This window comes from Salmo salar, unplaced genomic scaffold, assembly GCF_905237065.1.
Source record: "Salmo salar unplaced genomic scaffold, Ssal_v3.1, whole genome shotgun sequence".
In the NCBI taxonomy this organism is placed as follows: domain Eukaryota; kingdom Metazoa; phylum Chordata; class Actinopteri; order Salmoniformes; family Salmonidae; genus Salmo; species Salmo salar.
Window position 1 is genome coordinate 42507 of NW_025548728.1, and position 15247 is coordinate 57753.

The 15247-nt window shown below is 44.5% G+C and overlaps 1 protein-coding gene and 1 long non-coding RNA gene across 4 annotated transcripts; one reads left to right on the forward strand and one right to left on the reverse strand.

Moving 5' to 3' along the window:
• Positions 1-511: 511 nt before the first annotated feature.
• On the forward strand, positions 512-1479 carry LOC123733256 (uncharacterized). Its single transcript, XR_006763692.1, has 2 exons — positions 512-637; positions 884-1479. It is a non-coding gene; the product is annotated as an uncharacterized lncRNA (long non-coding RNA).
• Positions 1480-6472: 4993 nt separating this feature from the next.
• On the reverse strand, positions 6473-14818 carry LOC123733254 (uncharacterized). Of its 3 annotated transcripts, none has more exons than XM_045712696.1 (4): positions 14446-14818; positions 10813-10924; positions 9043-9141; positions 6473-6731 (listed from the first exon to the last, which is right to left on the reverse strand). In XM_045712696.1, the coding sequence occupies exons 1-4, from the start codon at positions 14801-14803 to the stop codon at positions 6566-6568; spliced, it is 735 nt and encodes a 244-aa protein (XP_045568652.1). In that variant the 5' UTR covers positions 14804-14818; the 3' UTR covers positions 6473-6565. The 3 variants fall into 3 exon arrangements, with proteins under 3 accessions (XP_045568652.1, XP_045568651.1, XP_045568653.1); XM_045712695.1 differs by having other exon boundaries at positions 9043-9144; XM_045712697.1 differs by lacking the exon at positions 9043-9141.
• Between the last annotated feature and the right edge of the window lie 429 nt (positions 14819-15247).

Consider the following 15247-nt stretch of genomic DNA (forward strand, 5'->3'; position numbering starts at 1 on the left):
CTCTCCTCGTGATTCAACCCAACCCAGCGGAGGCCAATCTGGGAGTTCACTCACGTACAAAACAAGATCCTACTACCATGGAACCCACACACCCCCTGAGGAAACACCACAGGACAGCCATACCTTTAACATGATTTTATTGTGTACACGTCAAACAATAAAATGGCCATCAGAAGGTTGTAGTGTGGTATTGTGGTATTTGATTAGGATCCCCATTAGCTGTAGCAAAAGCAGCAGCTACTCTTCCTGGGGTTCCACACAAAACATGAAACATGACATAATACAGAACGTCAATAGACAAGAACAGTTGAAGGACAGAAACACATCAATTTAAAAATACATTAAAAAGGCACACGTAGCCTACATATCAATGCATACACTCAAACTATCTAGGTCTAATAGGGGAGAGGCGTTGTGCCGTGAGGTGTTACTTTATCTGTTTTTTTTAAACCAGGTTTGCTGTTTATTTGAGCAATATGAGATGGAAAGAAGTTCCATGCAATAAGGGCTCTATATAATACTGTACGCTTTCTTCAATGTGTTCTGGATTTGAGGACTGTGAAAAGACCCCTGGTGGCATGTCTGGTAAAAGGTAAGTGTGTGTTCATCACCAAAACAACAAAATGTCAATCAGAAGGTTGTAGTTCATCACCAGAACAACAAAATGGCAACCAGAAGGTTGTAGTTCATCACCAGAACAACAAAATGGCAACCAGAAGGTTGTAGTTCATCACCAGAACAACAAAATGGCGACCAGAAGGTTGTAGTTCATCACCAGAACAACAAAATGGCGACCAGAAGGTTGTAGTTCATCACCAGAACAACAAAATGTCGATCAGAAGGTTGTAGTTCATCACCAGAACAACAAAATGTCGATCAGAAGGTTGTAGTTCATCACCAGAACAACAAAATGGCGACCAGAAGGTTGTAGTTCATCACCAGAACAACAAAATGTCGATCAGAAGGTTGTAGTTCATCACCAGAACAACAAAATGTCGATCAGAAGGTTGTAGTTCATCACCAGAACAACAAAATGTTGACAAGAAGGTTGTAGTTCATCAACAGAACAACAAAATGGCAATCAGAAGGTTGTAGTTCATCACCAGAACAATAAAATGGCGATAAGAAGGTTGTAGTTCATCACGAGAACAACAAAATGGCGATAAGAAGGTTGTAGTTCATCACCAGAACAACAAAATGGCAACCAGAAGGTTGTAGTTCATCACCAGAACAACAAAATGGCAATCAGAAGGTTGTAGTTCATCACCAAAACAACAAAATGGCGTTAAGAAGGTTGTAGTTCATCACCAGAACAACAAAATGGCAATCAGAAGGTTGTAGTTCATCACCAGAAAAAATAAAATGGCGATAAGAAGGTTGTAGTTCATCACCAGAAAAAATAAAATGGCGATAAGAGGGTTGTAGTTCATCACCAGAACAATAAAATGTCGATAAGAAGGTTGTAGTTCATCACCAGAACAACAATGGTTTTATTGCAGTTTCAAAACAATGTATTTATTTATTCTGTTATAGAATGATCAAGTTAGCCAGGAATGTCCTTACATGGCATTTGTAAATTGTAATTACAGTAGTAACAGTAGAGGTGATGGGTATGCAGGACAGGGATAAATACAGTAGTAACAGTAGAGGTGATGGTTCACAGGACAGGGATGCTTACAGTAGTAACAGTAGAGGTGATGGTATGCAGGACAGGACTGATTACAGTAGTAACAGTAGAGGTGATGGTATGCAGGACAGGGCTGATTACAGTAGTAACAGTAGAGGTGATGGGTATGCAGGACAGGGCTGATTACAGTAGTAACAGTAGAAGTGATGGGTATGCAGGACAAGGCTGATTACAGTAGTAACAGTAGAGGTGATGGTATGCAGGACAAGGCTGATTACAGTAGTAACAGTAGAGGTGATGGTATGCAGGACAGGACTGATTACAGTAGTAACAGTAGAGGTGATGGGTATGCAGGACAAGGCTGATTACAGTAGTAACAGTAGAGGTGTTGGTATGCAGGACAGGGCTGATTACAGTAGTAACAGTAGAGGTGATGGTATGCAGGACAAGGTTGATTACAGTAGTAACAGTAGAGGTGATGGTATGCAGGACAAGGCTGATTACAGTAGTAACAGTAGAGGTGATGTGTATGCAGGACAGGGCGGATTACAGTAGTAACAGTAAAGGTGATGGGTATGCCGGACAGGACTGATTACAGTAGTAACAGTAGAGGTGATGGTATGCAGGACAAGGCTGATTACAGTAGTAACAGTAGAGGTGATGGTATGCAAGACAAGGCTGATTACAGTAGTAAAAGTAGAGGTGATGGGAATGCAAGACAAGGTTGATTACAGTAGTAACAGTAGAGGTGATGGTATGCAGGACAAGGCTGATTACAGTAGTAACAGTAGAGGTGATGGTATGCAGGACAGGGCTGATTACAGTAGTAACAGTAGAGGTGATGGTATGCAGGACAGGACTGATTACAGTAGTAACAGTAGAGGTGATGGGTATGCAGGACAGGGCTGATTACAGTAGTAACAGTAGAGGTGATGGTATGCAGGACAGGGCTGATTACAGTAGTAACAGTAGTGGTGATGGTATGCAGGACAGGGCTGATTACAGTAGTAACAGTAGAGGTGATAAGTATGCAGGACAAGGCTGATTACAGTAGTAACATTAGAGGTGATTGTATGCAGGACAGGGCTGATTACAGTAGTAACAGTAGAGGTGATGGTATGCAGGACAGGGCTGATTACAGTAGTAACAGTAGAGGTGATAGTATGCAGGACAAGGCTGATTACAGTAGTAACAGTAGAGGTGATGGTATGCAGGACAAGGCTGATTACAGTAGTAAGAGTAGAGGTGATGGGTATGCAGGACAAGGCTGATTACAGTAGTAACAGTAGAGGTGATGGTATGCAGGACAGGGCTGATTACAGTAGTAACAGTAGTGGTGATGGTATGCAGGACAGGGCTGATTACAGTAGTAACAGTAGAGGTGATGGGTATGCAGGACAAGGCTGATTACAGTAGTAACAGTAGAGGTGATTATATGCAGGACAGGGCTGATTACAGTAGTAACAGTAGAGGTGATGGTATGCAGGACAGGGCTGATTACAGTAGTAACAGTAGAGGTGATAGTATGCAGGACAAGGCTGATTACAGTAGTAACAGTAGAGGTGATGGTATGCAGGACAAGGCTGATTACAGTAGTAAGAGTAGAGGTGATGGGTATGCAGGACAAGGCTGATTACAGTAGTAACAGTAGAGGTGATGTATGCAGGACAGGGCTGGTTACAGTAGTAACAGTAGAGGTGATGGTATGCAGGACAGGACTGATTACAGTAGTAACAGTAGAGGTGATGGTATGCAGGACAGGGCTGATTACAGTAGTAACAGTAGAGGTGATGGGTATGCAGGACAGGACTGATTACAGTAGTAACAGTAGAGGTGATGGTATGCAGGACAGGGCTGATTACAGTAGTAACAGTAGAGGTGATGGTATGCAGGACAGGACTGATTACAGTAGTAACAGTAGAGGTGATGGGTATGCAGGACAGGGCTGATTACAGTAGTAACAGTAGAGGTGATGGTATGCAGGACAGGGCTGATTACAGTAGTAACAGTAGTGGTGATGGTATGCAGGACAGGGCTGATTACAGTAGTAACAGTAGATGGTGATAAGTATGCAGGACAAGGCTGATTACAGTAGTAACATTAGAGGTGATTGTATGCAGGACAGGGCTGATTACAGTAGTAACAGTAGAGGTGATGGTATGCAGGACAGGGCTGATTACAGTAGTAACAGTAGAGGTGATAGTATGCAGGACAAGGCTGATTACAGTAGTAACAGTAGAGGTGATGGTATGCAGGACAAGGCTGATTACAGTAGTAAGAGTAGAGGTGATGGGTATGCAGGACAAGGCTGATTACAGTAGTAACAGTAGAGGTGATGGGTATGCAGGACAGGGCTGATTACAGTAGTAACAGTAGTGGTGATGGTATGCAGGACAGGGCTGATTACAGTAGTAACAGTAGAGGTGATGGGTATGCAGGACAAGGCTGATTACAGTAGTAACAGTAGAGGTGATTATATGCAGGACAGGGCTGATTACAGTAGTAACAGTAGAGGTGATGGTATGCAGGACAGGGCTGATTACAGTAGTAACAGTAGAGGTGATAGTATGCAGGACAAGGCTGATTACAGTAGTAACAGTAGAGGTGATGGTATGCAGGACAAGGCTGATTACAGTAGTAAGAGTAGAGGTGATGGGTATGCAGGACAAGGCTGATTACAGTAGTAACAGTAGAGGTGATGTATGCAGGACAGGGCTGGTTACAGTAGTAACAGTAGAGGTGATGGTATGCAGGACAGGACTGATTACAGTAGTAACAGTAGAGGTGATGGTATGCAGGACAGGGCTGATTACAGTAGTAACAGTAGAGGTGATGGGTATGCAGGACAGGACTGATTACAGTAGTAACAGTAGAGGTGATGGTATGCAGGACAGGGCTGATTACAGTAGTAACAGTAGAGGTGATGGTATGCAGGACAGGACTGATTACAGTAGTAACAGTAGAGGTGATGGTATGCAGGACAGGACTGATTACTACATATATTCTATCTGGTTGTTGACGTTCAAGTGTATCCTGAAGAGTTTTTTTTTTCACAGTGAGCTGCAGTTACCCAGACGTATACTGCCCACCCATAGGCCTGGGTGGTGGGTGATATAGTAAGGGTCTGTCCCAAAGGGTAGCATGTTCCCTATATACTGTAGTGACCTACTTTTGACCAGAGCCCTATTGGTCTATATAGGGAACAGGGTTCCATTTGAGACACATCTAAAGACAGACACAGGAACAGGGGGAGGGAGAGAGGGGGAGAGGGACACAGGAACAGGGGGAGAGAGAGAGAGAGGGGTAGAGGGACACAGGAACAGGGGAGAGAGAGAGAGAGGGGTAGAGGGACACAGGAACAGGGGGAGAGAGAGAGAGAGAGGGGTAGAGGGACACAGGATCAGGGGAGGGAGAGAGGGGGAGAGGGACACAGGAACAGGGGGAGGGAGAGAGGGGAGAGGGACACAGGAACAACAGGGGGAGAGAGAGAGGGGAGAGGGACACAGGAACAACAGGGGGAGAGAGAGAGGGGAGAGGGACACAGGAACAGGGGAGAGAGAGAGGGGAGAGGAACACAGGAACAGGGGGAGAGAGAGAGGGGTAGAGGGACACAGGAACAGGGAGAGGGAGAGAGGGGTAGAGGGACACAGGATCAGGGGAGGGAGAGAGGGGAGAGGAACACAGGAACAGGGGGGAGAGAGAGAGGGGTAGAGGGACACAGGAACAGGAACAGGGAGAGAGAGAGAGAGGGGGAGAGGAACACAGGAACAGGGGGGAGAGAGAGAGGGGTAGAGGGACACAGGAACAGGAACAGGAGAGAGAGAGAGAGGGGAGAGGAACACAGGAACAGGGGGGAGGGAGAGAGGGGTAGAGGGACACAGGATCAGGGTGAGGGAGAGAGGGGGAGAAGAACACAGGAACAGGGAGAGGGAGAGAGGGGGAGAAGAACACAGGAACAGGGGGAGAGAGAGAGAAGGGGAGAGGAACACAGGAACAGAGGGAGAGAGAGAGAGAGGGGAGAGGGACACAGGAACAGAGGGAGAGAGAGAGAGAAGGGGAGAGGGACACAGGAACAGGGGGGGGAGAGGGGAGAGGAACACAGGAACAGAGGGAGAGAGAGAGAGAAGGGGAGAGGGACACAGGAACAGGGGGAGGGAGAGAAGGGGAGAGGGACACAGGATCAGGGGGGAGGGAGAGAGGGAGAGAGGGACACAGGAACAGGGGAGGGAGGGAGGGAGAGAAGAACACAGGAACAGGGGGAGAGAGAGAGGGGTAGAGGGACACAGGAATGGGGGAGGGAGAGACGGGGAGAGGCACACAGGAACAGGGAGAGGGAGAGAGGGGGAGAAGAACACAGGAACAGGGGAGGGGGAGAGGGGGGAGAGGGACACAGGAATGGGGGAGGAACACAGGAACAGAGGGAGGGAGAGAGGGGAGAGGGACACAGGAACAGGGGGAGGGAGAGAGGGGAGAGGGACACAGGAACAGGGGGAGAAGGGGAGAGGGACACAGGAATGGGGGAGGAACACAGGAACAGAGGGAGAGAGAGAGAGAAGGGGAGAGGGACACAGGAACAGAGGGAGAGAGAGAAGGGAGAGGAACACAGGAACAGGGGAGGGAGAGAGGGGGAGAGGGACCCAGGAACAGAGGGAGAGAGAGAGAGAAGGGGAGAGGGACACAGGAACAGGGGGGGGAGAGGGGAGAGGAACACAGGAACAGAGGGAGAGAGAGAGAGAAGGGGAGAGGGACACAGGAACAGGGGGAGAGAGAGAGGGAGAGAGGAACGCAGGATCAGGGGGAGGGAGAGAGGGAGAGAGGAACACAGGATCAGGGGAGGGAGGGAGAGAGGGGGAGAGGGACACAGGAACAGGGTGGGGGAGAGAGGGGGAGAGGGACACAGGAACAGAGGGAGGGAGAGTGTCAGCTGTCTGTGTAGATCTATAGAACTGAAGTCTGGACATCATGTGAGGGATCTACTGGTCTGTTGGCCAGGTCCTCTATGGAGGTGAGCTGTAGATCCTTCATTTCTACCTCATCCTCCTCCTGCTGCAGCTGCTGTTGGGTTTGAGAGGGGTCCAGTTCCCACGGGTCCAGAACAGCAATTCTAGAGGAGAGACGGAAGTAGAATGGGTTAAAGAAACATAAAGTAGATACAAGTAGGGTAGACAATACAGATAGAGAAGGAAGGGGAGAGAGGGGGAGAGAGAGGGAAGAGGGGGAAAGAGGAGGAGAGTGAGAGGGAGAGAGACAGAAGAGAGAGGGAGAAGAGAGAAAGAGGGAGATAGTGAGAGGGGCTGGGTGAGAGAGAGAGAGAGAGAGAGAGAGAGAGAGAGAGAGAGAGAGAGAGAGAGAGAGAGAGAGAGGGTAAGGGCAGTAAAATACTCTGGCTTCAGCTGGACTGAGGTCTGCAGTAAGGCAGTATAATACTCTGGCTTCAGCTGGACTGAGGTCTGCAGTAAGGCAGTATAACACTCTGGCTTCAGCTGGACTGAGGTCTGCAGTAAGGCAGTATAATACTCTGGCTTCAGCTGGACTGAGGTCTGTAGTAAGGCAGTATAATACTCTGGCTTCAGCTGGACTGAAGTCTGCAGTAAGGCAGTATAATACTCTGGCTTCAGCTGGACTGAGGTCTGTAGTAAGGCAGTATAATACTCTGGCTTCAGCTGGACTGAAGTCTGCAGTAAGGCAGTAAAATACTCTGGCTTCAGCTGGACTGAGGTCTGCAGTAAGGCAGTATAATACTCTGGCTTCAGCTGGACTGAGGTCTGTAGTAAGGCAGTATAACACTCTGGCTTCAGCTGGACTGAGGTCTGCAGTAAGGCAGTATAATACTCTGGCTTCAGCTGGACTGAGTTGTACAGTAAGGCAGTATAATACTCTGGCTTCAGCTGGACTGAGGTCTGCAGTAAGGCAGTATAATAATCTGGCTTCAGCTGGACTGAGGTCTGCAGTAAGCCAGTATAATACTCTGGCTTCAGCTGGACTGAAGTCTGCAGTAAGGCAGTATAATACTCTGGCTTCAGCTGGACTGAGGTCTGTAGTAAGGCAGTATAATACTCTGGCTTCAGCTGGACTGAGGTCTGCAGTAAGGCAGTATAATACTCTGGCTTCGGCTGGACTGAGGTCTGTAGTAAGGCAGTATAATACTCTGGCTTCAGCTGGACTGAGGTCTGTAGTAAGGCAGTATAATACTCTGGCTTCAGCTGGTCTGAGGTCTGCAGTAAGGCAGTATAATAATCTGGCTTCGGCTGGACTGAGGTCTGTAGTAAGGCAGTATAATACCAGCTAACTCATGTCATGTGACCTCCTGGGCCCTGACTACAGATCAACAGACCTAGAACAGACGTACACAAGACTCAGAGGCAGGAAACCATGTTGAGACACACAGGTAATAGATCAAATGTACACTGATATACACTGAGTTTACAAAACATTAAGAACACCTTCCTAGTATTGACTTGTTACTATTTAACCGTTGGTTAAGGGCTTGTCAGTAAGTATTTCACGGTAAAGTCTACACCTGTTGTATTCTGCACATGTCACTATGTTTCTGTTGTTGTTGTTGTGTTGGGCGGTGGTCATAAACACTGGTTCTGAAGAGCTACAGGGCTGTGCAGGGTTTTGTTACAGCCCAACACTAACACTCTTGATTCAGCTTCTTTTTATCTTGAGGACTGGTTGAATCAGGTGGTCTTCAGTGCAGGGCTGGAACTAAAGCCTGCACTCCCTGTACCTCTTCAGAACCAGGGTAGGACACCAACGTATCTGTATTGAGTAAAAGACAGACTGCAGGGTTTTGTTACAGCCCAACAATAAAAGACAGACTGCAGGGTTTTGTTAGCAGCAAAACAACCTTAGTCTTTACTCTGATAAACCGTGAAATGCTAAGCAAAGAATCATGGGTAATGTAGTTTTATACACAATTCTTGAGATGAGTAAAGAAATGCTATGTAAATCGACATTCTCATACTGCATTATTGATATGACCCTCTTTTGACTTTTCAAACCGCCTGGTAGACCTCTTTCATTTCCAAAGTAAACATTGTTGTAAAAAAAAGAAGTATTGGAAGTTATTTTTGAGTCGTTAGCAATAGGAATTTAATGTGGAATATTTGTTTCAACATGTTTCTCAAGAAGAGACAGTTAAAGGGTTAATGGGGTAGATTACAGTTTGGAGATGGACACCCGGGTTGTGTTCAGTAACCAAGTAATTCAAAAACAGGAGTTATTTTTATTTTGTTTAACCTTTATTTAACTAGGCAAGTCAGAAACCAATTCTTATTTACAATGACGGCCTACCCCGGCCAAACCTGGACGATGCTGGGCCAATTGTGCACCGTCATATGGGACTCCCAATCACGGCCGGATGTGATACAGCCTGGATAATGTTAAGGTAATGTAGCTTCAGGACTCACTGTTGGCATTCTTCATCTCCGGCTGGTAGAGTATCTTCATTACACAGTGCTGTACCTGTCTCCACCTCCACACGCCCCTCCTCACACAGCCTCGCTGGGCTGCTACACAGAGACGCAGTTTAACACATCAACCCTGCATCCTAACCACAAACTGGAAAGAAACCTTAACCCTCATTTTAACTCTAACCTCAATCTCCAAGGTAGCACGTTGAGATGTTCCAGAATGAGTATATTTCATAGTTCTAAGGTAGCACGTTAAGATGTTCCAGAATGTGTATATTTCATAGTTCTAAGGTAGCACGTTAAGATGTTCCAGAATGTGTATATTTCATAGTTCTAAGGTAGCACGTTAAGATGTTCCAGAATGAGTATATTTCATAGTTCTAAGGTAGCACGTTCAGATGTTCCAGAATGTGTATATTTCATAGTTCTAAGGTAGCGCGTTAAGATGTTCCAGAATGAGTATATTTCATAGATCTAAGGTAGCACGTTAAGATGTTCCAGAATGAGTATATTTCATAGATCTAAGGTAGCACGTTCAGATGTTCCAGAATGTGTATATTTCATAGTTCTAAGGTAGCACGTTAAGATGTTCCAGAATGTGTATATTTCATAGTTCTAAGGTAGCACGTTAAGATGTTCCAGAATGAGTATATTTCATAGTTCTAAGGTAGCACGTTCAGATGTTCCAGAATGTGTATATTTCATAGTTCTAAGGTAGCACGTTAAGATGTTCCAGAATGAGTATATTTCATAGATCTAAGGTAGCACGTTAAGATGTTCCAGAATGAGTATATTTCATAGATCTAAGGTAGCACGTTCAGATGTTCCAGAATGTGTATATTTCATAGTTCTAAGGTAGCACGTTAAGATGTTCCAGAATGAGTATATTTCATAGATCTAAGGTAGCACGTTAAGATGTTCCAGAATGACTATATTTCATAGTTCTAAGGTAGCATGTTAAGATGTTCCAGAATGTGTATATTTCATAGTTCTAAGGTAGCACGTTAAGATGTTCCAGAATGAGTATATTTCATAGTTCTAAGGTAGCACGTTAAGATGTTCCAGAATGAGTATATTTCATAGTTCTAAGGTAGCACGTTAAGATGTTCCAGAATGTGTATATTTCATAGTTCTAAGGTAGCACGTTAAGATGTTCCAGAATGAGTATATTTCATAGTTCTAAGGTAGAATGTGTAATGTATTTCCTACTCTTTACTAGTCCCTCATCTCTACCTCTTGTTCCAGGCTTAGTACAATACCAACAGACCCACCTGTTAGTTTGATTTCTACCTACAGACCCACCTGTTAGTTTGATTTCTACCTACAGACCCACCTGTTAGTTTGATTTCTACCTACAGACCCACCTGTTAGTTTGATTTCTACCTACAGACCCACCTGTTAGTTTGATTTCTACCTACAGACCCACCTGTTAGTTTCATCTCTACCTACAGACCCACCTGTTAGTTTGATTTCTACCTACAGACCCACCTGTTAGTTTGATTTCTACCTACAGACCCACCTGTTAGTTTCATCTCTACCTACAGACCCACCTGTTAGTTTCATCTCTACCTACAGACCCACCTGTTAGTTTGATTTCTACCTACAGACCCACTTGTTAGTTTGATTTCTACCTACAGACCCACCTGTTAGTTTCATCTCTACCTACAGACCCAGCTGTTAGTTTGATTTCTACCTACAGACCCACCTGTTAGTTTGATTTCTACCTACAGACCCACCTGTTAGTTTCATTTCTACCTACAGACACACCTGTTAGTTTTGTCACGACACTTGAGGACGTAGACAATGATGACGATGGTCTCCAGGACCAGAAACACAGCAGCAGAGATGGCTCCTATCTTCCAGGCTTCCAGACCTGATTCTGAACAGGGGATGAGAGGAAGAGAGGAGAGGAGAGGAGAGAGAGGTACATTAACACAGCAGCAGAGATGGCTCCAATCGTACAAGCTTCCAAGCCTCAGATTTTTACAATGTTATGTAGATGGAAAAAAGCTGCTCTTAAAGTATGTTTTATATGTTCGTGAAAAAGAGAGATCAGGGTCCAGAGTAACACAGAGGTCCTTCACAGTTTAATTGATACTACCGCACAACCTTTCCAGATTCATTGTCAGATCTGACAACTGATCTCTTTGTTTCTTGGGGCCTAAAACTAGCAAATCCATTTGTCCGAGCTTGAAAGTAATAAATTAGCTGCCATCCTCCTTATGACTGAAACACAGGACACTAGTCTATCTCCTGTTTCTGTAGTGAGACAGCTTGATGTACCAGTACACCCCCTGGACAGGACACTAGTCTATATCCTGTTTCTGTAGTGAGACAGCTTGATGTACCAGTACACCCCCTGGACAGGACACTAGTCTATCTCCTGTTTCTGTAGTGAGACAGCTTGATGTACAGTACACCCCTGGACAGGACACTAGTCTATCTCCTGTTTCTGTAGTGAGACAGCTTGATGTACCAGTACACCCCCTGGACAGGACACTAGTCTATATCCTGTTTCTGTAGGGAGACAGCTTGATGTTCCAGTACACCCCCTGGACAGGACACTGGTCTATCTCCTGTTTCTGTAGTGAGACAGCTTGATGTACAGTACACCCCCTGGACAGGACACTAGTCTATCTCCTGTTTCTGTAGGGAGACAGCTTGATGTACCAGTACACCCCCTGGACAGGACACTAGTCTATCTCCTGTTTCTGTAGTGAGACAGCTTGATGTACCAGTACACCCCCTGGACAGGACACTAGGACACTATCTCCTGTTAGACTAGTGTGGTAAACCAAAGTGTGTAAATGGTAAACCAAAGTGTGTCCTTGGTTTACCGTTGTCATGTCGATTATTGTTACAATGTCTGTTGGTTCGTGTGAGTACCTGTGCTGTGTTTTGGCTTTCGTGCCAGGTATTTTGTGCAGATGATTACGGGTCTCGTCCCGTGTGTTAATCATTGTGTGTGTGTTATTTATTCGTGGTACTATTCGCACTTTTGTTTGGGTTTCTACCCTGTGTTTTGTTACGTGTTTGTTTGGTCTTCGTCCTCGTGCCTTTACACGGCACGCTGTAATTTGGGAAATGAAAACCCCTATTAGGCATTCCTGCGCCTGTCTCCCAACACATTTATACCAGCGTGATAAATACAGCCCTCAGCTGTGGTATATTGGCCATATACCAGAAACCTCAGATGTGCCTTATTGCTGTTATAAACTGGTTAACAGAGAAATTACAGCAGTAAAAATACATGTTTTGTCATACCCGTGGTATACCACGGCTGTCAGCTAATCATTATTCAGGGCTGGAACCACCCAGTATAACACAGTTCCCTGTTGTCAGTAGTTACAATACAGGATACAGTTCCCTGTTGTCAGTAGTTATAATACAGGATACAGTTCCCTGTTGTCAGTAGTTACAATACAGGATACAGTTCTCTGTTGTCAGTAGTTACAATACAGGATACAGTTCCCTGTTGTCAGTAGTTATAATACAGGATACAGTTCCCTGTTGTCAGTAGTTATAATACAGGATACAGTTCCCTGTTGTCAGTAGTTACAATACAGGATACAGTTCCCTGTTGTCAGTAGTTATAATACAGGATACAGTTCCCTGTTGTCAGTAGTTATAATACAGGACACAGTTCCCTGTTGTCACTAGTTATAATACAGGATACAGTTCCCTGTTTTCAGTAGTTATAATACAGGATACAGTTCCCTGTTGTCAGTAGTTATAATACAGGATACAGTTCCCTGTTGTCAGTAGTTATAATACAGGATACAGTTCCCTGTTGTCAGTAGTTACAGTATAATAAATGATACAGTTCCCTGTTGTCAGTAGTTACAGTATAATACAGTTCCCTGTTGTCAGTAGTTATAATACAGGATACAGTTCCCTGTTGTCAGTAGTTATAATACAGGATACAGTTCCCTGTTGTCAGTAGTTATAATGCAGGATACAGTTCCCTGTTGTCAGTAGTTATAATACAGGATACAAGTCCCTGTTGTCAGTCGTTACAATACAGGATACAGTTACCTGTTGTCAGTAGTTATAATACAGGATACAGTTACCTGTTGTCAGTAGTTACAGTATAATACAGGATACAGTTCCCTGTTGTCAGTAGTTATAATACAGGATACAGTTCCCTGTTGTCAGTAGTTACAGTATAATACAGGATACAGTTACCTGTTGTCAGTAGTTATAATACAGGATACAGTTCCCTGTTGTCAGTAGTTACAGTATAATACAGGATACAGTTCCCTGTTGTCAGTAGTTACAGTATAATACAGGATACAGTTCCCTGTTGTCAGTAGTTACAGTATAATACAGGATACAGTTACCTGTTGTCAGTAGTTATAATACAGGATACAGTTCCCTGTTGTCAGTAGTTACAGTATAATACAGGATACAGTTCCCTGTTGTCAGTAGTTACAGTATAATACAGGATACAGTTACCTGTTGTCAGTAGTTATAATACAGGATACAGTTCCCTGTTGTCAGTAGTTACAGTATAATACAGGAAACCGTTCCCTGTTGTCAGTAGTTATAATACAGGATACAGTTCCCTGTTGTCAGTAGTTATAATACAGGATACAGTTCCCTGTTGTCAGTAGTTATAATACAGGACACAGTTCCCTGTTGTCAGTAGTTATAATACAGGATACAGTTCCCTGTTGTCAGTAGATATAATACAGGATACAGTTCCCTGTTGTCAGTAGTTACAATACAGGATACAGTTACCTGTTGTCAGTAGTTATAATACAGGATACAGTTCCCTGTTGTCAGTAGTTATAATACAGGATACAGTTCTCTGTTGTCAGTAGTTATAATACAGGATACAGTTCCCTGTTGTCAGTAGTTACAGTATAATACAGGATACAGTTCCCTGTTGTCAGTAGTTACAGTATAATACAGGATACAGTTCCCTGTTGTCAGTAGTTACAGTATAATACAGGATACAGTTACCTGTTGTCAGTAGTTATAATACAGGATACAGTTCCCTGTTGTCAGTAGTTACAGTATAATACAGGATACAGTTCCCTGTTGTCAGTAGTTACAGTATAATACAGGATACAGTTACCTGTTGTCAGTAGTTATAATACAGGATACAGTTCCCTGTTGTCAGTAGTTACAGTATAATACAGGAAACAGTTCCCTGTTGTCAGTAGTTATAATACAGGATACAGTTCCCTGTTGTCAGTAGTTATAATACAGGATACAGTTCCCTGTTGTCAGTAGTTATAATACAGGATACAGTTCCCTGTTGTCAGTAGATATAATACAGGATACAGTTCCCTGTTGTCAGTAGTTACAATACAGGATACAGTTACCTGTTGTCAGTAGTTATAATACAGGATACAGTTCCCTGTTGTCAGTAGTTATAATACAGGATACAGTTACCTGAGTTGTCAGCGCCTGTAGTGACCTCCACCTCCTCATTGGTCTCTCCTGGCTCCTCCTCATTGGCCATGGCAGGAATGTCCTCCACAAAGTTATCCAGCGTTGACGTGGCCTCATCAGGGTCAAAGTTTAAAAGGTTGTCCTTAAACGTGATGATCTTGTTGGCGTCGTTCGACTCCAGATCCACATCCTCCAGGATCTCCTCCCCTCTCATGGTGTTGCTCTCCGTCTCTCCCCCAGGATGGTGGGGGCTGAGTGGGCTAGCGGGGTCCTGAGAATCGCCTGGTATGGATCTCATGGAGCTCTCACCTGGGTCCAGCAGCACTTCTAGAGGAGGGGTCAGATATTTGGCACACATGTGTGAATGAGAGTGAGAAGGCCCAAAGCTGAGGGTAAGGGGACCATAGAGTGGACCTATGGAATGTAGGGGCTAGCGTATAGATGTGTATGTGTGTGTGAGAGAAAAGAGAGAGAGAGTGTGTGTGTGTGTGTGTGTGTGTGTGTGTGTGTGTGTGTGTGTGTGTGTGTGTGTGTGTGTGTGTGTGTGTGTGTGTGTGTGTGTGTGTGTGTGTGTGTGTGTGTGTGTGTGTGGAGTAATCTAATCTCAGTCAGAACATACAGTGCCTTCACACCCTTGACTTTTCCACATTTTGTTGGGTTACAGCCTGAATTTAAAAAATGATTACATTTAGATTATTTTTGTCGCTGTCCTACACACAATACCCCATCATGTCAAAGTGGAATTATGTTTTTAGAAATGTTTATGAATGAATAAAAAACTAAAAGCTGAAAAGTCTTGAGT

What these genes read in the sequence shown, in the direction of transcription:
- LOC123733254 (XM_045712695.1), bottom strand. Translation starts at nt 14,803, where the DNA reads ATGTGTGCCAAATATCTGACCCCTCCTCTAGAAGTGCTGCTGGACCCA. An exon ending in TACAGGCGCTGACAACTCAG is followed by an intron (nt 10,925 to 14,445) that starts GTAACTGTATCC and finishes TCCCCTGTTCAG; the next exon opens with AATCAGGTCTGGAAGCCTGG. An exon ending in TGTCGTGACAAAACTAACAG is followed by an intron (nt 9,145 to 10,812) that starts GTGTGTCTGTAG and finishes GTCTCTGTGTAG; the next exon opens with CAGCCCAGCGAGGCTGTGTG.